This window comes from Neltuma alba, unplaced genomic scaffold (genome assembly GCF_004799145.2).
Source record: "Neltuma alba isolate B1F8T4 unplaced genomic scaffold, ASM479914v2 tig00000162_pilon, whole genome shotgun sequence".
In the NCBI taxonomy this organism is placed as follows: domain Eukaryota; kingdom Viridiplantae; phylum Streptophyta; class Magnoliopsida; order Fabales; family Fabaceae; genus Neltuma; species Neltuma alba.
Genome location: NW_021631939.1, coordinates 171,921 through 198,942, shown reverse-complemented (window position 1 = coordinate 198,942; position 27,022 = coordinate 171,921). Strand labels below are relative to the sequence as shown.

The 27,022-nt window shown below is 34.8% G+C and overlaps 1 protein-coding gene across 4 annotated transcripts; it reads right to left on the bottom strand.

The window, feature by feature from the left end:
* Positions 1–14,524: 14,524 nt before the first annotated feature.
* Positions 14,525–25,297, bottom strand: LOC114751864 (THUMP domain-containing protein 1 homolog). Of its 4 annotated transcripts, none has more exons than XM_028940584.1 (7): positions 25,150–25,297; positions 24,913–25,032; positions 23,103–23,516; positions 22,246–22,385; positions 21,999–22,119; positions 15,135–15,275; positions 14,525–14,846 (listed from the first exon to the last, which is right to left on the bottom strand). In XM_028940584.1, the coding sequence occupies exons 1-7, from the start codon at positions 25,228–25,230 to the stop codon at positions 14,763–14,765; spliced, it is 1,101 nt and encodes a 366-aa protein (XP_028796417.1). In that variant the 5' UTR covers positions 25,231–25,297; the 3' UTR covers positions 14,525–14,762. The 4 variants fall into 4 exon arrangements, with proteins under 4 accessions (XP_028796417.1, XP_028796493.1, XP_028796636.1 ...); XM_028940660.1 differs by having other exon boundaries at positions 15,135–15,211; XM_028940803.1 differs by lacking the exon at positions 14,525–14,846 and having other exon boundaries at positions 15,141–15,297.
* Between the last annotated feature and the right edge of the window lie 1,725 nt (positions 25,298–27,022).

Sequence of the window (27,022 nt, the reverse complement as noted above, 5' to 3'; positions counted from 1 at the left end):
ATAAAGCCAAGCTATGCATGCCAAAACAATAAAAAGAATTAAAGGAAGAATTGTCTAATGGATAAAACGTAGGTCCTAGAGCAGTCAGCTTCCAACTCTATTTTGACCTACCACATATATCAATTAAGTCATAAAATTTGGTATGGTTAAAGTATACATCTTGATCTTTAAAACAAGTGGTAGATCACCTAAAATGGATGTGTGTGCTAAGAGTTATGCTTGGTCAAAGTTAGGATAGAGAAACCAGAATGTACAGTTTTGACTAAATAAACAGTAAAGTTTAAGGAATAAATTGTACAAATTGGGCAAGGATAATTCTAGTTTCATATTTTTCTCCTTTAGAGAATTGAATGAGCTCTGAGTAGAATTTTGGATCACCTTAATAAGATTTTTATAAAATTAGTTATGACTTTTCAAAATTAGACCAAATATCTGGAATTTAACCAGTGAATAGTAACCCGAAAACCAATTGCAAATCTTCAATCTACGGGCTTGGTTCGTGAAGCGCTTAAATTGTAACTCTTCCAAATGCATACTTTGAGAGGTTAAAGGAAGGATGTTTCACTTCTCTATTCACATAAGTACATATGGCACCATCAGCAAAATATTTATCCTTATCCTAGTACAGCCCATCACAACTATGTAACATATTATACATTAATCTTCTAAGTCATGCCATAGAAGCAGAAAAGGGAAAAGTGATGGCAATAAAAACTTCTAAGTCCTCCAACAGCTAATAAAATGTATGAGTCATGGAGCAACTGTAGGTCTTTTGAACTTCCTCCTGCCACACCCAAGTCTTTGAGAGTGTATCTAATAATACTTGCTTCCATAGGCCTCATCAGTATTCAGTTCCTCTTCTATCACTTGCTTATATGATAGCCTTACATTGGGGAAGTAGTTTAGACAAGTATAGCAATACTAATCCTAGGTCCTATCAACGTCTTTACTCAGATCCATCAACTCTTTATAGATATCATCCTATCTTTTGAATTCCTTGACATTGACCTAGTTGGGCCTAACCACGCTTATAGGTATTACCCAGATTGCACTAAGACCCACTTCCTCTAGGTTGGGGACAGGCCTTATTGCACTTTGTGCATCATCTACCAACTCCATGACATCATTGGAACTTTCCTCTGGGCAGATCTCCTCTACTTCCATGAGGAACTAATAGCACCTTGGTGGTGGAATATGACCATCAGGGTTAGAGATATGTGGGTGGTACCACTCTAGGTACAGCTTCCCTGACATCCTCTAGTTCACTATTTCACCGGTACCACGATTTGCACAGCAGGCCATATCCTTTCCTATACTTAACTTATAACATACACAATCCACCACAGAGTATAGTTTCTCCCAATACCATTCAATCAACAATCACAATTCACAATCATTGCCAATAACCAATCATAATTCACAACAACTATTCAATAGCCAGTCATACATCACAACACAATTCAATCAATACAATACAACTTAAATAGAGCCAGAACTTTTGCTCTGATACCAAAAATATCACACCTTCTTTCTAAACCTATTATATGTCATTTAGGACCATTTGGAACCATTTTGTAATGCTTAAAGATAGCAAAAATCCAAGTTTGAAAATTTTTGAACTCGGGTTACTATTCACAAATCCTGAAATTTGAGCTAATTTAAAAATTCATAACTAAATATAGAAAAATTGAAATCAAGTAGTTCCAATTTTCACTTGAAGCTTGTTATGAGTCCTTTAAAAGAAAAATATTCATTGACCTCAATTCCATAACTCTTCGCACAAAACTCCGATTTGAACTTTCTACCACTTGATTTAAAGCTAAAAATATGATATATAAGTCTGCCAAATCTCAAGTCCAGACTCAAAGAAATACTTATTATTTTATGTATCCCAAGTTTGGTCCTCTTTAGGGACATTTTATCTCCTAATTAAGTCTAACTTTTCCTTCTTCTTTTTTTTATCTTTTCTCATTCTTAACCTTTTAGGACTCATAACATGCTTGCATATACATTCTAACATGTTTAGACATAATCATACATGTTCATACATGTCTATCTCCTTAAAGGAGCTATTATCCAACAACCACATAAACATTCATAATATTACATAACATAACATAATGTCCATTAATAATATCACTAGGTATTTACATGCCCTCAGTCACCACTTTCTAGCCCTTGCCTTTACTTGATCCTCCTCCTAGGCTTTGTTCAAACATAGGGGAATGAGATTTCAAAGAAATCCCAGTAGTAAAGAATGATAATTATCATGCAATCATGCAAACATAATGTGACATGCTTTTGTCTGTATAACTTTACCATTCATACTTAGTGAAATGCCATAGAAAGTAAGCCAATTCATACGTATTCACATAACACAGTACCAAGGCATGCATAATATATACATTGCAATCATAACTTTGTGACATAGCATAAGCATTGCAATCCTAACTTAGCAGCATAGTTTAGTTACATCATGACATTCATAGCACATACACACATATACATAAATGAATGCAAGAAAGCACTTTAATCATAATTCAATGCTACCTCTTGTGTACTTAGTGACTTGTTCCCTTTTGATTTAGGTGTCTCCTTGATGATTGGGCAAAGCATCTGGCAAACCAATATCAATGCCAATCATTTACCAACCATTCAAACACATTATACAATAGTTGAACATTAAACCCGCTTTTTCTTGGATTTTTGACCTGATTATTTTCCTTTTGTTCCAATCAATCTCTTAGATCATTCCTACATGATTTTTCATGTAGAATCCAAATATCCAAATCGATTTTACAAAATCACATTCCTTTCCCATGAACATTAGTTGGCCGAATAGTATATAATTTAAGGTTCAAAATTTTATTTTTGATTCTAATGCTCTCAAACCCATTCTCTCAGCAAAACCCTACACAAATCACCATATAAACTATCTAATCCCTTGTCCAAGAAAATTGATTTAGTGCATTATATGCCTTGACTATATGCATTGTTGATTTGATTTTTGGAATGGTTTAATGCTCTCTTTCGTGGTGTGAAAATTGATTGGTACTTTGTGAAATTATATGTAACATACCAGCATGCATTCTAAAACAGTAAATAATAAAATAATAAAACAAAAATTCAGCAACGTTTGCTGTGATGGAGAGCATAAAATTAACAAATAGAAAAGTCAAATCAATGTGCATTAATACGTGGTCCTAATACCGAAATGATATAATAGTTTTGCAAATTTTGGAAGAAATCAGTTGAGCAATTGATCTCTCGGCTTCAAAAATTTTATTGAGGTACTTGGTACATACATAAAGGAGGAAAAAAACAAAATTATTGAATCTAGTTGATTCTAGATAGAAATCTTACCTATAAAATCATACTTCTTCCGGTCCCATACATAAGTTTCAAATAATCAAATCACGTTTAACGAACAAGTAGTTAAAATTATTTTAAATTAATAAATAGGTAAGAAATATATCTTTTTTTCAAATATGCCATTATTTACTATGAGAGAATTAAGAGAGACAATAAATGAATAAATAATGAAAGAGAATATATGTGGTAATATGTGCCATTCTTTTCCTATCTCACAAATAGTTAGCCACCATTTTAATTAATGCTATTCATAGTCATTAGAAAAAAGAAAACAATAAAGACAATCAACTAAGGGCAAAATTGAAGGAAAAAAGGTATTTAATGTCTAGACAAAACTCAAAATGAAGCTTATAAATTGGACCAAGGCTCTCTCTAAAAGTGAAGCTTATATATAGGATTGGAGGGAGTATTATATTTGATCTGATTTTTACCTTTTAAATATCCTAAGAATAATAACAATAATAATAAACAACTTAACTAAAGAATTAGATCAATAAGCCCTAGTAGGCTTGGGCCTTTAAATATCAGTATTGCTCCCTTAAAGCTGGAGAATAGATGTTCATAATTCCTGACTTGCTAATAAAATCTTCAAACTTCATTGCAAATAAGACTTTGGTCAATATATTAGCAACTTGTTACTTTGATGATGAATATACAACCTCAAATTTCTTGTCTTCTATATTTTCATTTATAAAATGACGACCTAGTTGGTCTGAATTGCTTTCGTAGATACAATTAACTATTAGTTAAAACTTAAGTTTAACTCTTAAAGCATTTTTTGACCCCAAAATACCTCATTAACATAAAAATTGTTTTTCTTTGCCAAGAACATAAAAATAATTTGAACCATTATATTTTTCAAAATAATTTGTTTTGGGAAAACTGATGGAGCTAGAGTTTGATCCTACTAACACTTTGATGAGGACCTTTTGTCGTTCGCCTTGGGGTTCTCAATCAAAAATAAATTCAAGTTATGCAGTATAGTGCAAACTCGAGTCATTTCACTTTTGGGAGCCTTTGTTAATTACCCAAGCTAGACTAAATGCCATGTAATGTAATGAAAATGGGGTTTGGTTTTTAAGATTTAAATGAATGGTGACTAAACTAAATGCAATGAAAACAAACCTAAGCTACTATATTTTTGGTATTTTTGGAGAATGATGATAGAATGGAAACGAATGATAGGAAATCTCCTGAGAATGGTTTTAATGGCAATCATAGTTCACTCAAGATATTAGGAGTTTCACAAATCCATTAGGTTTCCTTAATAACAACCTCAATAACTCATTGAGTCCAATGTTTAAATCAATGAACTTCATTAATGAAAAGATTATTAAGCTCTCCTAATATGTGATTTGAGAATGATCATGCAATTGGTTCATTGCAACCCAAAATCAGCTCAATATCAAAACATGACCATGTAAGATAAGAGAGAATCAAGAGAGTTACGAGGAAACATATATGTAACTACATATATTGAGCACAGAATTCAACATTAACCAATCCAAACTACAAATGTAAATCATTAACCAATGATTACAATGACAATCCTAAGTTCTTAACTAACAAATTACAACTCCTAGACCTAGAAAGCCATAAATCATAGCTAAAAATTGCAAACTGAAACTAAACTCCCTTTTGAAGTCTGGAAACCCATGCCACACCACCATTCTTCGAGAATTGATAAACCCTAGCCCTCCATAGCTTCAAGAAAAGCTTCAACTGAAGTGAATCTGTCAACCATGATAGCTGGGACTAGAAGGAAATGAGATGGAGTAAAGGAAATGGATGGGGAAGAAGATTGAGGTGGAGAGGCAAGAAGATGAGAGAATAGAGGTGTTCTTGATGATAGAATAAAGTGATAGGTCGAAAATAGGGTTTCTAAGGGCTTGAGGAGTCAATCTCGGTCGGATCATATGAGTAAAGGGTCCATTTTTGCGTTCTGGATCCGAATCTGACGTTACTGATACGAGAGAGTTTACCGCGGTGAACTATTCCAGAGAATTTTAGTGAAATATTGAGAGTTTGCCGCGGCGAACTAAAAAGTTTGCCTCGGCGAACTATTCCAGAATAGTCACTGATGCACATTTTCAGACTTTTTGCCACATCACAGCATTTTCTTGGAAACTCTCATGTTGTGTAATGCTTTGGTCTTCAATCTTGGCTCTAATTCTCAAGTGTCCTACAATAAAAAGCAATAATTTGAAGCATCAATTGTCCTAGAAATTAATTGAATACAATTAATAACTAATTATAACAATTTTACCCTCAAAAAGACACTAACTCAAAGTAAGGACTCTTAATCAAAATTAAACATAATTATCATCAAAAGGAGCTAAAATCTATGATAAATACCCTTAAAATGATATGAAATAACATAGAACAATTGTGCTCAATCACACTTGTTGGTTCGTGCCAAAGTGAATGATGACACCATTAGGCCACTAATGCTTTGCAATCTATATAATACAATTGGGGGATTATTGTGCATTCATTGTAAATATTCGTTATGATTTATATATGTTATTATTATTAAGAGTGAAGGAGAAAATTTACCTATTGTAACATCAAAAAGGGCACCAGGCATCATAATAAAATGTCGGGTGCAAAAATACCCATAAACTTTTCAAAACAAGGCAAAAATACCAAGTTCACTAAATCCAACAAACATCTGCTATTTTTTTAGTCAGTGGGGCCCATTTTGCCACATTGATTTAGCCATTCACTTAGTGCCTCGAGGTTAAATGAAAATTAATCCAAAAATTGCAATATAGGGTGTAACCCCAGGTTGTTTTCTCATTGAAACCTTAGTTATTGATCCCAAGTTAACTAAATATCATAAAAATGTAAATTGACTAGGGAGAAGCTGGGGGTTTTCATTAAAACTATTAATTGAAATGGAATGCAATGTAAATATATTTTTAGATTTTCAGGAGCTAAAAATGGAATGAATGGGAAACAAGTTGAAAAATAGTTAATGAAACCTCCTGAAAATGGATCTTTGGCGATCATAGCTCAAAATGATTTTGGAGTAGAAATCACTAAGTTTTCTAAATAAAAAACCTTAAATATCCTTTTAAGTCTGGGATCTTAATGAATAGCCATCCAATCATAAAAACCTATGAAGCGAACTTAGTGTGTGTGTATTAGGATTAATTAATGCTCTTGGTTTAATACAAATCCAAATTAACTCAACAATCAAACAATATAATGCAAGAAAGAAAGTATCACAAGAATTGCACAGAAACATATATTGAAGCTCACATTCAACATTAACTAAACCAATACACAAGATAATCATCCAAAATTGATTACAATCATAACCAATATAGTTCAGCCGCAATTTTACAAACCCTAGATCTAAGAATTCATAAAGGAGCAACTAGAACTATAGATGAAACCAACTCCCCTTTGAAGCTCTTAGAACTCATGCCAATCAACTCATCTTCAAGAGAACAGATACCTAGCCATGCATTGGAGCAAGAAGCACCATAATCAGTAATAAATTCAAGCTACCCATGGTGGAAAATGTAGAAGAAATGGAAGAAGATGAAAGTTTGGTGAGGGAGAGTGAGAGAGGATGAATAAAGGAGGCTCTTGATAAGTGAATGGTGTGTTTGATCAAAAATAGGTTTTCTAAGGGTTTAAGGGATTAGTGAGTGGGTACTCTGATTTTACGAGTAGGATCCAAATCTGGGTTGCTAATATGAGGACTTCGCCCAAGTGAAGGGCAATGTTCATGGCGGCAAAGCTGCTCTGAGACGATCTTTAGGAATATTCTGCAAGGTTGTCGTGGCGAAGATGAATGGTAGCCGTCGTGAAGGTGTCCCAAATAGACACTAATGCACACCTTCCAATTATGTTGTGGCACCAAATTTTCTTGGCCCCAGTGAAGCTTCTAGGGACAATATTTTGGCTCTTATGCTGTGTAATCCTTTAGTATCCAATCTTGGCTCTAATTCTTAAGTATTTTATAATGAAAAGTGACAATTTGAAACATTAATTGTCCTAGAAATCAATACAATTAATAACTAATTGTGACAATTTTATCATCAAGAAGACACTTAACTCAAAGTAAATACTCTTAATCTAAATTAAGCAAATTATCACTAAAAAAGATATTAACTATGATAAAAACCCTGAAAATAATATAGAATAACATAGAAGAATTGGACTCAATCACACATGTCAACTTCTGGTCTCTCCTCATGGTCAACTCTCTCATCCTCCTTGTCTCTTTCTTTTCTCTCTTCCCCATTTTACCCTTCTTAATTTTTTCTTTTTACTTTTTTGAAACATATTTATTTTAAAATATTTGAATAAAATGATAATTTTTATGATTAAATTTTTTAAAATTTAATGTGAAAGGTAATAAACATAAAAATACATTCTTTTCTATTTACAAATTTTGCACGATCAATTTTAAATAAAAAATTAAGTCTTTTTGACTTAATTTATTCACTATCTAAAGTTTATCTATCAATAACATCTACAAGTCATAACATGGGAATATCTCTTTTTTTCTTTAATTGGCGATAGATTTTTTTTAATGAAAATATTTATCAATTTCAAAATTTATAATTAAAAAAATTCTATCATTGACATCTGCAAGTCATAAAAAAGGATTTATTCCCATCAAACAAAACTCTTTATTTATTATAAATTAACATTTTAGGATTTTAAATTTTATGAAGGCAAGCCAAATTATAAATTTTGGTAATGATAAATTTGTTTCATTAAAAAAAATATTCCTATCTTATGACTTGTAGATGTTAATGATAGATACTTTCAATAAAAATAACCTTTTAGTATGTTATAATTTTTTTCTAATAGGATTATCAATTGATTTTCTAATTTGTATATTTTAAACAGTGAATAAATTATGTAAAAGATTTAATTTTTTATTTAAAATTGAGTTCAAACTTGTAAAGGGAAAAGAATGTATTTTTATTACCTTTCGCATTAAATTTTAAAAAAATTTAATTGCAAAAATTATTGTTTTATTTAAAAAAATTTTTGGTAAATAATTTTAAAAATTAAAAAAGAAGAAGAAGAAGAAATGAAGGGTAAAATGGGAAAGAGAGAAGAGAAAGGGTTAACGTACAAAAATGCCCACCAACTTTTTTCAAAATTGCGCAAAACACCATATATTTTTTTCAAGTGTAAAAATACCCATGAATGTTCAAGAGCAGAGCAAAAATAGCAATTTCATTGCCCAAGCCTAACGTCTATCACTCTAGGCCATACTGGCATCCAAGTAAGCATAATCCTCTACTTTCTCAAAAACACCCTTATTTTCTTCATCGATCACCCATGCCAACATAACCACGTTCAAACCACAACATGATTATCTTCAAACCAGCAGCACATTGCATGAAGATAAATCAAGCCATATCAACTATCAACAAATCAAATAAAAAATATTCTCCTATCAACAAAGTCAGATCAAGTCATAATTAAATTCAAATAGAAAAATAAAATTTAAAATGAAAACTGGAGAATTGAAGAATAGAAAAGGGTTAGCAATCTACCTTGGTGAAGCATAATCAAGATCAAAGAACCGAAGATGGAAGAACTGAAGTGAATCTCATCTAGCGTTATCAAGTAGCTTCTTTCATTTAGATTGCCCAAAAATTTCCCAATGTTCAAAATACCCAGATCTTGCTACATTCTTCCCTGACGAGCACTCCTATCTACATCGTCCGAAGCCTTTGATTTTTGCCTATGACTAAGGGAGAGCATTGAAACATCAAGCATAAAAGATTTGGGTATCTCTAACCGCATTATCATCATCTGGACTTCATCGTCATCGTTTACACCTTTGTCGCCGTCGCCACTGGTGAAGAAAATAGGGAGACAGGTCAAAAAATCAAGTGAAATCTGGGTATCTCTGGCCTCGTCATTATCATCGAGACTTCATCATCGTCGTCGTCGTCGTCTATACATTCACCACCACCACTATTGGTGGAGGATGCCACCATAGTTTCCAAGATTTGAAGAATATGGGGAGACAGGGAGGAAGAGTGAGAGATCGAGAGAGATGGAAGAAGGGGAGGAAAAGTGGGAAAGGTATTAATAGAAATCCATAAAATTTTTAAATTTTTTAAATTAACAAAATTAATACATTAATATTAGCTGGCATTATTTTTATTTTTACCTTTTTCTTCTACCGTCAACTAGGACATTATTATGGCCACATGTGGATCCATGTCAACATTTTCAGTCAAATCTCTTTCTTTAATGGTCAACATAAAAGGTATTAACGGCAGTTTTATGTTTGCTCCGTTTTTAAACATTCATGAGTAAATTTATACCAGAGAAAAGTATATGGTATTTAGCACACTTTTGAAAAAGGTTAGCGAGTATTTTTGCAGCTCCTTAACCCATTTAGAAATGTTATGTCACTTTGGTTTACCTTAAAAGGCTATAGAAATAGGAATAAGTGGTTGAATAGAAGCTGAACCATTCCCAAAATACTTAATGGGTGAGGGAAGAGGATTTTACGAATTGTGAGCTCTGTTGGACGATAAATAAAGTCTTCTCATATGCGAGGGACCTAATTTTCCAATGAAAATATGTAATTTTCTTAAATTAGTATATACATAAAAAATTGTTAGAGAATTTTGCCTAATACGAACACTTAAAGAACATAAAAATGAGCATCAGTGACATTATAATTTGAATCAATAAAAGACAGTTTGATCCATAGCTTTAGATTACGTTACTTGATTTAATCTAAGGGTAAAGTAATATTCAACACCCTAATATTATTTCCTAGATGCATCTAGTACCTGATTTTATTTATACTACATCCAGCATCCTTATTCTATTTTTTGTGTACATCTAGTACATTAATCATATTTGTAGTGCATCCAGCACCTTAAACTATAAATGAGAATAGAGTGCTGGGTGTAATTAAGAAATTAGGATGCTAGATGTACCAAAAATTAACATCAGGATATTAGATGCAACATAAATAAAATTAGGGTGCCGCCTGGTAGTTAACCCTTTAATTAATTGACTGAAATATAAATTCCCAAGGCAAGTAAGTTTCAACCTTTTCAATTATGATAAATATTGTTATGAAAATTTAAATCATTATGTATTTCTCTCCCTTTATTTTTATCACAATCATTTTGTTTCCCAATGTTTTATCTCATATGATTTTGGATGATCATTATGTATCTCTATTATTTTCTTATTCATTATGTCTATTTCTTATAAAATCCACTTTTCTAGAGAAAATTAATATTTATATGCCCTCATTCAAACTTCCGATATTAGCCATCACGTCCCTTCATACTTAAATCATGGAAGACTTGATCTGAGATGGTTTCGATATCAAATTTATAGTTCTTCAATATGAAGTCACATCAGATACAGGGGTTTCTAAAACCACATTTTTTGACATGTTTCAGTCTCCCATCATCATGTCTTGTGAAGAATTACTTCGATATGTTCCGGTGTTTCTTGACGCAACTGTATCCCACTGTTTTTCTAGAGACGGCTTACATTCATTGGCATATGGGATGATACCCTATCATCAAGCAAAATTCCAACTTGCTACCGTCGGAATAACTACTTACCGCTTAACACCTTTATTTGTGGAACTTCATTTTGACACTATTTCTCATCATATGATACCTTAAGATTTAACAACAATGACAATATTACCTCTCTATTGAGAGACAATAAAGACATGAGGGTCATTTGCTTATTAGTGGATCCCCATGGCAAATGTTTAAACCTCGCTATGGGATAAGGCAGGGAAGATCCCATGTGCTAATGTATTGTCTGCTTGAATTTTGCAGGCTCATGATGCTGTCCTTTTGGAAGGGTTTTAGGGTGGCAAGAGATTCAATACCTTTAACTCATCTATTGTTTGTTGATGACACTATCTTATTTGCTCGATCAGATGAGTCCTCCCTCAATGTTGTTAATGATATTTTGAATCGTTATGGATGCATGGCAAGGCAGTTGGTTAATCAATCCATGTCTTTGATGGTATATAGTCCGAATCTAGGAAACTTCAACTGTCTCAAGTTTGCTTGTAAGCTGGGGAGGTAATTAGGGAATTATGTAGATTAGGGTAAAAGATACGTCTTGGTCATCTAATGATGTTTTGGAAAGGATTGATAAAACCTTCAACTTTGGAAGTTTTGCTGTCACAAGCAGGTCCATTACACATAAAATTGGTCATTCCTTCCATGTTGGTGGATCCGCTTAGTTGTATTAAGATTCCCTCCACTTGATATGAAGATGGCCAATTTCTTCTGGGATTTTAAAGAAGGACGGAAATGAATGCATCTGTTGCTTCAAGATGGATTTGCTTGCCAGAAGAGCTCAAGAAGACAGTAGAGTTTAATCAGGGGCCGCTGGCTAAGAAAATTTGGTTGCTCATACCAACTGACAAGAACTCTTTGCTTTTCCAAGTATGGGGGTCAATATCTTTGCCATCAAGAGGGAGTTTTAATAAAAAGGATGCTTCAACCTACTAAGGCTAATCTTGCTAGGCATCAATTGAATGTGGATGTTTTATGTGTGTTCTGTCAAAGAGGTGAGGACACCAATCTTCAAATATTTTTGCAATGTCGTTGGGCTCAAGCAATCTTAGGTTAGAAAACTGATGTAGTACCACAAAGATCGACGGAGGATTAGCTTATGGGAATGTTATGTGTGTTCTATCAAAGAGGTGAGGACACCAATTTTCATCTATTTTTGCAATATCATTGGGCTCAGGCAATCTTAGGTTTGAAAACTGATGTAGTACGACTAAGATCGATGGAGGATTAGCTTCTGGGAATGTTAGAGCAATATCCAGCGGGCATTGGTCAGCAGATTTGTTGGACCTTATACTATAGTACGTGGTTATACAGGAACAACGAAACTTATGATGGTGATTCAGCAAATCCCTCTAAGGTTCTTCACAACAGCATCTATTGGAAGAGACAAAGGAGCTGTCATTTAAAATGTTTGAGGAAGGTCAAGGAGGGGCTTGGTATTGATGCAATGATTTTTTTCAAAATTCAGTATTAAATGCATTTTTACTAATTTTACCTAATTAATTGTATTTTTTTCCCCATACATTCTCTTTCATGTATTTTTTCTTCACTATTTTTCTCTCTCACCTACCCTCTTATAACTAAAGGTTATTTGGAAAAAGAAGTACATTTTTTTTATATATATATTTATTACTTTTAACTAAGATTAACAAATTTCTTAAATCACATGATTCAATTAATTGGATCTTATTCTTCTTTCATACCTAGCATGTAATGCTTACATAGGGTATTAATATCATTTTCATCTTTTTATCGAAAAGAAATTTTTTTAAAAAAAAAACAGAGAGAGAGCCAGAAGTGATTCGTGTTTGGTCTATTGTGCAGGTTAGGGGTGAAGATAAATGGGTTTGCATTTTGTTCCAGCTAAGAAGGGCTTTATTATTTATTAGAGATCAAGAAGTAATTGCCTCCCTGTTTGCATACTCTTTGATCATCTAGATGAGGAAGCTGGGGTCACAAAGGATCATGGACGAGAAGATTATGTCGCCTGCTTTGACGTGAAGGGTGCTTGAAGATTACCTAACCATATTAAGCTAGTTTAGACTTCTGTTATTGTTAGTTTATCTTCTCCCCCCCCCCCCGGCGGGTGATAAAAGGGTGAGACTCAAGATTACAAGTCGGCTATTCTAGGAAAAGAGACTCCTGCATAGTCATCTTTCAAGATGACTTCTATTTCAACAGGGGGTGTAGTCCAAACCTTACAACATTCATGCTCCTGAAAACTCATTCTTGCCAGTTTTTTAATTATTTTTTTCGAAGAAGTAATCATATTCAAGACATTATCAGACATTAAATATGAGCTGAACCTTGATGCACTACGTAATTAGGGACTAGCTTCTTCCGTTAGACTCAAACTTATTGGTTCATTCTTGCCGGTTGATTTTTTTTTTATGTTGGTGTGATATTCACATAAAAAAATGGATATGAAGGCCACTAGAGAAGAAGTCATGTGGGCCATATGAGCAATCCGTGATACAACTATCTATGATTCTAACAACACAAGTGGCTCTGGTGTCAATCAAGAAAATTCAACCTGTCTAATGACAAAATAAAGGCAAATCGAGGCAGCATTTTCTTAGAAGATTTTGCAGATGGTGATAATGGCGATTTGGGAATTTTAATATTTAAATTGGAATCTATGTTTTAAATTTGTAGTTTCTAGATTATTTGAAGGAAACTAAAGTTATATAGGCTTGGTACATTTGGGTTCAGGTTTCAAGAGGCAAAAATCTGAATCGAACCAAATCGATCGGTTATACCAAAAGGAAAGACCAAACCAGACATTATTTATTATTAGTTTTGATCAGTTCCTACCGGATTGGTTTGGCATAAACGTTTTGGATTAGTTTTAAACACATAGAAAGAAGCAATACAACAAAAACATTTGATTTAGACATTATTAAAAAGTGGTAAAAGAATGTTTCTTGTGTGGGGAAGTTTGCAGATCCATGGATCACTCTTTTTCTTTTTTTCATTTTTGACAAACACTGAAGCATCCTGCTGATCAATGATATTCAAAGGACATTCACATGATTTATCAAAAAACAAAAGAAAAAACAAGAAGAAGAAAAGCACATTCAAATGAAAGTTGCCAGGATTCGTGACAACCTGGTTCAACAGTGTACGGCTTTCATAAGTACGAATGCTTGAAACTAGCAATAGACCGGCATGAAAATGTTTCAAGCAACAACTGATTTAATGAAAAATGCCAGCCTTTTCGCCGACAAACAGAGAGCTGGAAAACAATTGATAAATTCAAGTACTATTTTTATTTTTTAAAAAAGAAAAGCATCGCATGCATTTTTTTTTTTTTGGCCGAGAAAACAAGTCCATTTTATTCATACCAAAAAACACATCGCATGCATTGAACTCTTATTTAAATTTGGATTTTAAATTTCCTCTTCAAAATTTTGTTCAAACTCAGTGTATTCTTCCTCGAGAGGTTTTTAAGTTATTATTTATTCCTTGCATTGCATCAATTAAAAAACATTTCTTTTAGAAACAAAAAAGGTATTAAAGTAGTGAAAATAAAAAATCTAAACAATCCAAATGTTATGCCCCACCCAGAGGCAGCTAAGACACACAAAGGATGAATAGAGTAGAGCTTTTTCTTTAACACGTTACTCCCATGGCATTTCAAAATGTTTACCTAGGTGGGCAAAATCTGCTCCACAAACATCACAGATATAAAAAGGACCCTTAATCTAGAAAATCCTAAAATGACAGCTTTAACAATCACAAGAAACTGTATTAAAAGCACAGTAATTATACCACCAGTTGGTTAACTAGGAAGTGACTAAACAAGTTTGGTGCCATTTTGCATGCCATTCAGCCTTTTCTCGATGTTAACTGCCTGATATTATACTTGGCTAATTCCTTATATTTTTCGATGACACCGATCAAGCATATGGTCTGGAAAATAAATAAGTAAAGGCTGTGTTAGCTATATATGGCAATGTCTAAGAAAACAAATTTAAAAACAACACTCTTTGAATCAAAAGTCCACAGTTGAATCTAAACTATTCCTTGAGGGAAAAACAACATAAGAATCCATATGTATGAAGACACGAAATGACTATAAGGGTATCACCAAAACAGTAACAGAACACAATGTAAAGTCTATTGTGATATCTTGACTTTTTTTACCTCAGTATGAACAATAAATTCAAATATATTCCAGCACGAGTGTTGCTTTCTTACCTTGACAATTTCAACTACGATGGTTTTATCAGGATTCTTAAGATCAACTTTATGAGGTCCAGGAACTGATTTTGCAACTGCGTCAATAATCTTCATTCTGTCAATGCCACTATTTGCACGGGCTTCATACAGTACAGCAAACTGCACATAATGTTGTTAAAATCTAGCAACATGGAGACAATCAATAGTCTTGGGACAGCAGATTTATTCAAAATAACTGGTTTTATGACAAAAAGTCGTGACTTCAGAAATCATTTGCTCCTTTTTTAGTTTTGAGAATAGAGACAAACCAGAAGAGATTAAATAACTAGGCAAAATCTACATCACTTTGTAGACAATTATCTTCTCAACCTTTAAAATAGGACAGTGAAATAAGATTTTCACAATGCCAGAGGTTAGATTCCTTTTGTCATATACATGCAAATCTCATCTTGGTTGGTTACAATGAACCTGAGATAAACATCATTGTTCTCCTTTACAAATAAAAGGACATGATCTTTAAATTGTGAAAGACTCAAGACATATCAAAGAAAATATTTAGATTTGAACCCACGCAGGGCATGTGAAGGCAAAGGCTATCTACAGGCAGGAGAATGGAGTTTTCAGATCACTTTTGGTGTTCTGCTGTGATCTATACCAGCATAAATAGTGTTTTGGGTTAGATTGTTCTTGGGAATATTCAAGCAAGGAACAATTTGGGGAACGCATGAGATCAGTATTAATTGCTGATCAGCAAATGAAATAGATAGGTTGTCTCACTTGTATGAATAATTCATACACTCATATTATTTCATATGATAGAGTTACAATTTATAGACTCCAGACGGGTGAAATCAATCCAGTTACAATCAATCAGAAATTAATTAGAGATATTGTAGCACAAAATCAGAGCTTTATTCCCTAGCCAATATCATGGGTAATGAATGGAGAGAATCAAGGGCTTTCTAACACTCCCCCTTAAGCTAGAGAGTAGATGTCAGCCATTCCCAGCTTGCTTCGAAGCCCTTCAAACTTGACTTTGGCTAATGGCTTGGTCATGACGTTAGCTATCTGATCAATTGAGCGCACATAGTTTAAGTTAATGTTGCCATCTTCAACCTTTTCTTTGATAAGGTGCCGACTAATGTCAACATGCTTCGTTCGGTCATGATACACCCGATTCTTGGTCATTTCAACACTGGCTTGGTTGTCACACTAGAGGTTCACTGGACCTTCATAGGGAATTCTCAATTCTTCAAGAGTCTAATCACCCACATTCCTTCACATACCTCTAGGGCTACAACTCTTAGCTCAACTTCAGCACTGCTCCTTGAAACCACTGTCTGTTTCTTGCTTCGCCAAGTGACTAGGTTTCTCCAAATATAAGTGCAATAACCTGTGACAGATCTCCTGTTATCCACAGCTCTCCCATGATCTGCATCAGTGTAGACATCTATGTTTCTTGTATTCCCCTTTTTAAAAAATATTCCTCTTCCAAGATTGAGTTTGAAGTAGGTCAGGATTCTGTATACTGCTTCCATATGTTCTTCTTGAGGTTGATGCATAAATTGACTTACCACCCCAACTGCATAGCCAATGTCAGGTCGTGTACGGGTCAAGTAAATCAGTTTACCCACAATTCTTCTGTATCTTTTTGAGTTAACCGGATACCCCGTCTAGTTTCACTTCCAGATTCCATGACTCTTCCATAGGCGTCTCATTAGGTTTAGCCTCAAGTATTCCTGTTTCGTGGAGTAAATCAAATGAGTATTTTCGTTGGGACACACTTATACCCTTTTTGGATCTAGCAACCTTCATTCCGAGAAAGTACTTCATTTGTCCTAGGTCCTTCACTTGGAATTCCCTAGCTAGGGCTTTCTTGAGTTGAGAGATAGAAACTTCATCATTGCCAGTTATGACTATATCATCCACATACACAATTAGAATCGTTACCTTTTCATCATTGTGTTTGACGAAAAGAGTGTAATAAGTTTGTCCTTGGATGTAACCAAACCTTTTGATTGCTTTGGCAAACCTGCCAAATCATGCTCGTCGGGACTGTTTCAGGCCATATAATGATTTCTTCAATTTGCAAACTAAGTTGAGTGGAGCTATTACTCCCTCTAGGATCTCCATGTATACTTCCTCCTCTAAATCTCTATTTAGGAAAGCATTCTTCACATCTAGTTGATTTAGGGACCAGTCAAGATTAACAACTAGGGACAGGAGTACATGGATGGTGTTGAACCTTCCCACAGGGACAAATGTTTCTTGATAATCAATCCCATAAGTTTGGGTGTACCCTTTTGCAACTAATCTCTCTTTGTACTTGTTGATGCTTCCATCAGGATTGAATTTAGGGGTAAAGATCCACCTACAACCTACTGCCCTCTTGCCTTTAGGAAGTGTGGTAATATCCCACGTGTTATTTTCCTTCAAGGCTTCTAACTCCTCGTATGCGGCACGTTTCCAATTAGGATCTTTCATAGCCTGTTGAAATGTTTATGGAATCTTCACCTGTGAGCTATTCACTACAAAGGTTTGCATTCTAGCAGATAAATTGCCATGAGAGACAAATCGTTGAATAGGATGCTGAGTACACGATCTTACCCCCTTTCTAAGTAAGATAAGCCATCCTAGCTCTTCAGGATCCAAGCCCAGATTGGAATCATGTTGCTGCCTTGGAATGGAAGGAACCCTACTATTACTGTCCTGTTCACCTGATTGAGGACTTGAGTGCTCTATCACCCCTACATCAATTTCAGCATTGGTTTCCATTGGGTGAGGAGTGTTTGTGGGGCTTTGGTGTTCTAGTGGAGGTGTAGGACTGAGGGTTTTCAGTTCAGGTTCAAGGATTTCTTCTTGTGGTATAGAGGGTTCAAGAGGGTTAAGAGGTGAGTTGGTCGTAGGTTCAGATGTAATTAGCCATTCTACTCCATGGTTCTCCCCCTGAATGGGTGATTTGGGGTAATAAACATCATCCTCATAAAAGACTGTCTCTGGAGATTAGGAGTTTTCTAATAGTGAAACAATAACACTTATAACCCTTTTTGGTAGAGGAATACCCGAGGAAAATATATTTTTCTACTCTAGTACCTAATTTGCCCCAATCATGTTTATAGACAAAGATAACACACCCAAACCTTTGAGGGATGGTATTGATGATAGGTGAGGTAGGGTAGGTTTCAAGGAGGTTATAAATGGGGGTACTAAAATTGAGAATTTTAAAGGCCATTCGATTGATAAGATAAGCTACAGTTAGCACAACATCTCCCAAAAACAAACTTGGAACGTTTCTTTCTATCATAATAGCTCAGCTTACTTCCAAAAGATGCCTATTCTTTCTCTCAGCAACTCCATTTTGTTGAGGAGTATAGACACATGAGGTTTGGTGATGGATTCCTTGTTGTTCAAGAAATTACCTAAAAGTTCCACTCACATACTCTTTGACATTGTCACTTCTCAGAACTTTGATGGTAGTTTGAAATTGGGTTCTCACAAAAGAGTAAAAGTTTTTAAAAACTTATAAGGCTTCGGATTTCTCTTTCATAAAGTAAACCCGTGTGACTCTTTTATAAGGTAAACCTATGTGACCCGGGTGTGATCATCTATGAATGTAATAAACCACTTTGTGCCTGTTTGGGTGTTGGTTTTAGCTAGTCCCCAAATGTCGGTATGGATCATTGTAAACGGGGTAGTGGGTTTGTCAGTATGTTTGGGATAAGAAGCGCAAGTTTGTTTGACAATTTAACACGTTTCACATTGGAAAGGAGAAGAATTTTTATTGAATAAAATTAAAAACACATGCTTCATATAATCAAAGCTGGGGTAGCCTAATCTTTGATGCCACAGTATTACATTTTTATTCTGAGAATTGGAACTAACCATAGCTTTCCTTGCTCCTTCAGTCTTTATATCCTTTTCTTCAAAGCAGTATATTTCATCCTATTCTTTAGCAGTCAAAATCTTCCTCCTCGAGGTCGAATCCTGAAAAGCACATTTAACATCATCAAAGATCCCAACATACTTGTCCTTTAGTCAATTTGCTCAGAGATATAAGGTTGCAAGTAAGAGCAGGGACAAACAAAACATTATAGATTTCCAGATCATCAGATAGGGCCACAATGCCAACACCAACTTTAGTATATAATCCAGTTGCTACTTTTACCCTAAGGTTCTCATGGCAATATTTGATGCTTTTGAAAAGGGACTTGTTACCAGTCATGTGGTCTGTAGCACTGGAGTCAACAATCCAAGTCTCATCACTAGTTACCAATGCATTAAGGGCTATAATGGAATTACCTGACTAAATAAAGTTCACATTGGGGACAGATTTCGATTTGTTTTGTTTTTCAAGTATCTTACGAAGCATTTGATGCTCTTCTCTGGTCAACTGGTCTCCATCATCACCTTTTTCCTCGGAGGAGATGTGATGGCTCTTTCCATCCTACTGTTGTTTCTGTTTTCCTTGGATTGGTTTTCCAGGTAGTTTTCAGCATTCATCTCCGGTGTGGCCTCTCTTGTTACAGTAATTGCACCACTTGTTCCCTTTCTTCTCAGAGGCCTCTGATGTCTAGAAACCCCTCGTGACCATTACTGAGCCATCTATTGGAGTTTAGTTACCTTGGGTGAGATGTCTCCGGCTTTCTTCGAATTTAACCATACTGAAGACTTCAAATAAGGATGGAAGCGGCTTTAGACCCATAATTCTACACTCTCACTTCTTCAAAAACATCATTCAGGCCTAATAGAAAGTCATATGTTCGTCCTCTTTCCACTAGTTGTTTGTAGTAATTAGCATCATCCATATCCTTCACATGATGTACTTCAAACAGATCCAATTGCCGACATATCTTTGTCAGAGTGCTGTAATATTGTGTTATAGTCAAGTTTCCTTGCTTCAAATCTTTGAGCTGCCTCCTTAAATCCAATAAGGTGGCAGTGTTGTCCAATATAGAGTAAGTCCGCTTAGCAGCATCTCAGATTTCCTTAGCTGTGCTTGCAAGAAGATATCCTTCACTGATTTCGAGAGTCATTTGAGTTGCAAAACCAAGACATCACCTAGTTATTTTCAGCAAACCAGGTGTCAAAATTAGGATCATTATGTGCAGGTTGTTTTGCTTCTCCATTGATGTACTTCTCCTTACACTTCCCATGTAGATACATTAATACATTTTGAGAACATTGGAGATAATTGCTGCCATTAAGTTTGTGAGCTACCCTCATAGCATGATGTTCAGTGGCTATTGTCAAGTCTAACCCTAGATCAAAGGTTTTAGAGGCGACCATTGGTGAAGAAGGAGTGCCTTGAGCATTTGAAGATGTGTCGGGTATAAGGGCCATAGGAATATTGCGAACATACCCAAAAAAGGGGTGGAAATTCTGTGGGTTCATCTTCTGGATCTTACAGAGGTACTGTTGAGTTATGGGGACCGTGCGTGGACTTCACACGCAGAGGCAGTGACGACGCGTGGGCTTCACGCACGGAGGTTGTGACGGCATGTGGGCTTCACGCGCAACTCCGTTGGACGTCGGCTTCTGGGGATGCGCCAATCTAAGGACACCGATGAGGATTGGAGGGGTAGTGTCGTCCACGGTCTGCTCTTGGCTTCAGATCTGAGGATGCCTCACTCTCTCTCTCTCCTCACTCACTCTCTGTGTTTTACGGCAGTGGTTCAGGAAGAATTTCTGGGTTCGGATCGAACCCAATGCTCTGATACCATGTCTCACTTATATGAATAATTCACACACTCATATTATTTCATATGATAGAGTTACAATTCATAGAGTCTGGATGGGTGAAATCAATCCGGTTACAATCAATCAGAAATTAATTAGAGATATTGCAGCACAAAATCAAAGCTTTATTCCCTAACTAATATCATGGGTAATTAATGGAGAGAATCAAGGACTTTCTAACAGTCACAAAAGCTGATAAATTGATACAGGGTTGAAGGTTACAAGAAATATATAAGCAACAAAAGCCTCACCATTCTCACTAAAAACTTATCCTACAAGGATAAGCATAAAGTCCAATCCTACAAAATTTAAACTTTTCAACCCATTATCAAGAAATATTTGTCATAATTCCTGAGGCACTATATACAGAAAATACAACATGATCATTCGGTTCTCAGAGTATTACTAAGTTATCGTAATATAAGTGAAAAAGGACCAAATATAATGAACATAAACACCATAAAATGACTTCTTCCATGTTAACCATTTGTGTTTTTCTTACCTAAGTCTCCCCCATTTTGAGTTGACTTAATCTGGATTTTCCTGGATAGTTCCATTCTCAAGCATAAACTGAATAGCAGAGAATAGAGAAGTTGTTTAACCAGAATTTATTTTCCACAAATTAAGTGTATCCTAAAGGTGTCATATTCAATGTTCTTTTTGGTAGAATCTAATTTCCTTATTCCTATAAATATTAACACTTACGTTATAGTACGATAATTGCAAGAATACGAATCCAATTTCACACAATTGGAGCCTTTGATATATATAGAGAGAGGGTGCATGGTAGAGGCTGAGCCCATAGAATGGATGAGTTATCAACCTATGGGTCATATAATGCCTAAACTAAGCATCCTTTTAAGCTGGTGCTTCTGGCATCAAGAAGTTCGTAATGTTAAGTGAAATGAATTCTTTCACGCAGTGCATAGATGGTTATCCAGTGGCATGTTCAAGAAAGACAAATTCAAAAGGGAAGAAAGAGAGAAGTTGAGAGGTGGAGAAGCTCTCAAGAAATTCACGCTTTGAATACTATATTAATGGCAGAATTATAATATTTATTAATGCATGTAGATAAGAAAATGCAAGTACAAAATAAGAAATACTCACATTATTTTTCCTTTTTTGACCAAATGAACACATTATTACCTTTTGTGGAGTTTGAGTTTCCAAAGGAAAATAACGTTCTAGAAGGGGCTTGATTGCTTTTGAAATTTCCTCTTCTGAAGCATAGCAAGCTAGTTCAATTGGCAAAATTCTCAGGATGAACCTAAAAGTATGTGTATAACAGAAAACAACATGTTAATGCTTTTTTTGTGCATGTGCTTTCTATGATATAACTGAGGGAGGGAGAGGAATAGATAAGAAGGTTCAAAACACACACACAGAGACACACCTAGACATGTGTTTTCTTGTCGATGCTGCAGATGTCACCATGTGCTGTACTATGTCTTTGGGACCTAGGCCTCCATCTTTCTTTCGCATTTGAACAAATACAACTCCATTACAACCTGAGTCAAGCTTGAAAAAGCACCTCTGCAAAAAACAGAACCAGCAACTTGCACTTACAAATACACAAATGGAAGAGCAGAAGTAAAGAAACTAACCAAAAAGAAACACAAGCACGCGCACACAGAGATTGCCATATAGCATTACAAAGTGTCAGTAGTAGCCAATACAGTAATTTAGATTGCTATAGAGAATGGCATTCCCTATCATGCAGGATGACCCCAGCTAAACAAACAACACCTCAAGTTTAGGTGACTAGTTCATTTAATTAAGCAAAACAAAAGCAGAAACAAAATGAACCATGACACTAGCATGATAAGCTATCAAGATTCCAAAACACAGCTGAAATGTGATGGGCAAAAAATCACATGTTTTTTTCTTAGACACATACAATATCATTGGACAGACACGTAACACCAATGTCAGGCAATCTTTTCCCTCTCAAAATTCTGTATGGGACAAAACCCTGAAAAAGGAGGCGACCAAAAAATTACGTATTTCATCATTTCTGGAAACTCATTTAGAGAATAAAAGAATCAGGAGCTAATACCTTCTTGTGACGCTAATCATCTAAGCATTATCTAAATGGACATAAGTGTGTGGTAGAATGTGCTATATGTATCGGGAACTATAAGAATAGCTATATGAACAGATAAAATTAAAAAGCAACAGAGAAACTGTGAGAGAATTCATTTTTCCAGTAGCATCAAAGGAAGGTAGTGTTAGAAAGTCTTATCAACCAACCTTAGTCTTGTCTCCTAGTACTTCGAGTTCAGCTTCAATCAATCTGTCAATGGACTTCTCTTGCCCTTTACCATCAGAATCACATGCTTGCCCATCAATTTTGCAGCATTGTTTCTTTGCTTGTGGTTCATCAAATTTTTCCTCTTCCTGAGCAAGCCCATCATCAATTTTATGAGAATCTGATTCTTCAACTGTTTCATTCTGATGATTAGGAATATCAGAATTATTCTTATTTCCACCCTTTTCCTCTTCCTCTTGTACCTCCGCCTTTGCCTCATCACCATCACCATCACCATCACCATCATCACCACTACCAGAAGAGTCAGAATCTGAGAATGTAATTTTGGTATTCAAAGGCTTACTGGGTAGCTGTTTAACATTTGAATCTTCTCCATGAACTAGCTCTTCATAAAACTACAAGGCATATGACGTAGGATCATATCACTAGAACAGAAAATGGATATAAGAAAAAAATTAGAAAGTTGAGAAAATGTTCAGATTTTAATATTCCACCCATAGATTCAAGACTATGTATACATAACAAATCTCAGAGAACCATTGGCATTAATTGCAGATTGGAATAACTCTATTACTCACAGAACAAATATAGCATGATTGCAAAACAAACTCGTTGTAGCGAGTAAAGGACAGAAACTCAAAGGAAAAAAGAAGCCTCTGGGTTCCGGTTTTCAAAAGCACTTTTCTATTTTTAAAAACAAAAATTTCTTCCCCTTGTTTTTTATCTCATAGTTCTTTTCAAAGTTTTTAAAACTATTTTCTACAATTCAGAACAGAAAGCAGAGACTAGCACAAAAATTATTCTTCAACCTAAGTAGAGACACTAGTGTCATAAAGAGAAGTGAAGAGTAGTGCAGAAACCAATGGCCTCCCGAACCAAAGACTTAAAATATTACAAACCCATTAGCTCAGAAGAACTTTACAATCATTTCGTCAACCCACAGCTGAAACCAATGAAGAGGCCAAGAAACTAGTTCACTCAAAAAAGACCACGAAAGCACACTGCAGAAGAACTTTATACTCTCTTTTTGAGCCAAAACCAGTGAATTTAATGGCTAAGAAAACCTGCAGATTAGCAGGACACATCCACTGCACTGCTCTCATCACTCCCTTGTCATGTATATCATCGTTGTTGCTATGACAGAGCAAACATTTTTCATATAATTAAAGAGCTACATTGAACAAAGGCATTCAAACTAGTTTAATGGAACCTGTTGAGCACCAGACTGGCATTGTCTCTAAGCACGTATTCTTATCCAATATATACCAACTTACTAAATCCAAAAATGATAACCAAATCAAACCTGGCTTTATAAAAGTCTACAATAATAACTTCATATCCGGAAAAAGGGATTATCTAGCTCAGGATAAGAAGCAAAAAATTATTTTGCAAAGACAGATGGCTTGTGATAAAACAATAACCAAATACCGTCAATTATAGCACTTAGCTCGTGTGAAGATATGTTACAATGTAAAGTACTAGAAGAAAGGTAGTAAAACATGGAGGCAAATTACCCATCCGCTTGTGATTTTCTCAAACACCACACCTTCAATTCTAATGTTAGATTTTCACCCTTTGCCCAGCAATAATGATTTGTGATAAGCCTTGTGAGCTCACTGAGAAATATGAGAGCAGAATACATCCGTTTAAATGAAACTACATGCAGCTGAGCAAGTTGGGGCTTGATAATATAACTCACTAATCCAGTAACTGAATTAGCAAGTAAAGAGGAGTTGCGATAATGATAAACACCAACAAATAATGATCCGTAATAGGAAAGGACAATAGTACCGATTCAATGATATTGAGAGCTTCTCGTGAGGCTTGATGTTCCCTTCCCCCATCACAAGTGATGAAAATTCCTTGTACGCCTGGGCGTAATGGATATGTGCCCTTCTTCTTCACCGGTTTCTGAAACAGCAACAACAGGTTCAAATTTACACATAATCAGGCGAAAGTATGCCAGGTACCATACAAAGGGCAAGGGAAATCAATAGAAGCCAAACATAAAAGGAAGAGAACGGAGACATTGTGAGGAAGATAACGCTTTCTCTTGTTTCCCTTGGTGGCAGCATCAAGGTTAAAGCTCTGCTTACTCTCCGACGCCATGGCTTTCAGTCGAGAAGTTCACAGTTGACACGGGCTAACCGCTCTCAGGTATATAGCCAAAAACCTACGTTTTACCGGTGAGCGGTGTTCGTTCGGGTTTCTAATTATAAAAAATAGAAATATGAAATTGTGAAATAGGTTCTCCAATTCACAACATACCGTGGAAAAGACAAAAATATCCAAAGTAAATTTCCATTTCCCCTCTTCCTTGACCTTCCTGCCCGTGAAAGTGCGCCAAAAGGTCTGTCCTCTCATACCACTGACATTGTATATGCCATGCCCTTCCAATAAGAGTGGAAATAGGTACAGGCCTTATTCTTAATAGGCCAGGCCTATTTTATAGTCTTTACAGGCTTATCCTTCAGCCTGAGCTTAGCCTGTATAAAGGCCTGACCTGACCTGAAACCTGTTAAAAAGCCTGTATTTTTAAAAAATTCAAATTACATTAAATTTTTTAGAAAAAAGATAAAATTAAAAAAAAGCGTACATAATAATTAATTTTTTAGTCTTGTCTTTTATTTAAATTTTAGTATCATAAGTAATGTTTTAAATCTTAACTACAATTTACAAGGATATTATTGAAAACTAGTTCTAATTGTATGCTAAAATTTGGGACAAGACTATGTTTAAGTACCAAAAAAAAAATAAGACAAATAAATAAAAAGAAAAAACTATTGATTTTACAATGAATAAAGAGGGTATCATAATTTAATTAACATAATACTTAAGTTAATTAATCTATCATTTTCTTGGAACAGAATTTTTCTTTCCTATTTTATTTATATTTTTAAGATTTAAAGATCATATTATTTATTGATATTTTTATTTGAAATTATATTTTTATCTTCACTTGTCAACTAAACTTCAAAATTTAAGGAAGGACTAAGCTATTAACTATATATTAAAATTAAAAAATAAATTAAAAGAACACATTAACAATACCATTAACTAAATTTTTTATATATTATAATTATAAATTTCTAACAGGTCCAGGCCGGTCTAACAGGCTTAACAGGCTTTTGATAGAGTCTAAGCCTGGCCTGTTAACTTAAACAGGTTTTCAAACAGGCCTGAGCTTGTCTCTTTTGGAAAATAGGCCAGGCTGTAGGCCCCTCACAAGCCACCTGGCCTGTTTCCACCCCTACCTTCCAAAACACAAATCCAACCAAAAAAAAAATCAAAATCAAAATGTACAACTTTGAAACAAATATGAAAATAATGGAGGTGAAAACGAAAATGTACATCAAAAGTGAAAATAAAAATCTCTAAAAACAAAGACAGTGGGACATTACTCATACGGTTGGCATGTTTTCCTGTTTCTTTTATGAATATAATCATTGAATAAATGGGATGTATTTGACTGTTCTTTTATAAATATAATCTTTTTAATTCTGTATTGGTGATTCTACAGGAGGCTTTATTTTTTTTCCTGAAAGGCAGGTAGATTTATTTATCTTACAAAGCGCATTAATATTTAGGTAACGATCATTATTATTGCCATTCATTAAACGTCCACTTCATCTAAACAATTATATATTATTGATTGCTTTTTCTTTTTCTTTTTTAATGACCTTAATGTGCTTAGCTTTACTCAAGAGTATATAATATGATATGGTTATCCGTTTACGTACAAAACTCTATTCCATTGTAAAAGTTTGTTAACTCCATTCCATTACAAATTGTTATTTCCACGTTTTATTACCAAATTATAAAAGCGATAAATAAAATAACAATTATATGATTAGCTTTTTCATGAAATTAAGTTTCATGTGAAAAGTTGACATTATTTTTA

Excerpts from the sequence above, each read along its gene's own strand:
- LOC114751864 (XM_028940584.1), bottom strand. The coding sequence starts at position 25,230 with ATGGCGTCGGAGAGTAAGCAGAGCTTTAACCTTGATGCTGCCACCAAG. Across the intron at positions 23,517-24,912 it reads CTCTCAATATCATTGAATCG|TTTTATGAAGAGCTAGTTCA; the intron begins GTACTATTGTCC and ends TATGCCTTGTAG. Across the intron at positions 22,386-23,102 it reads TACTAGGAGACAAGACTAAG|AGGTGCTTTTTCAAGCTTGA; the intron begins GTTGGTTGATAA and ends TGTTTTTTGCAG.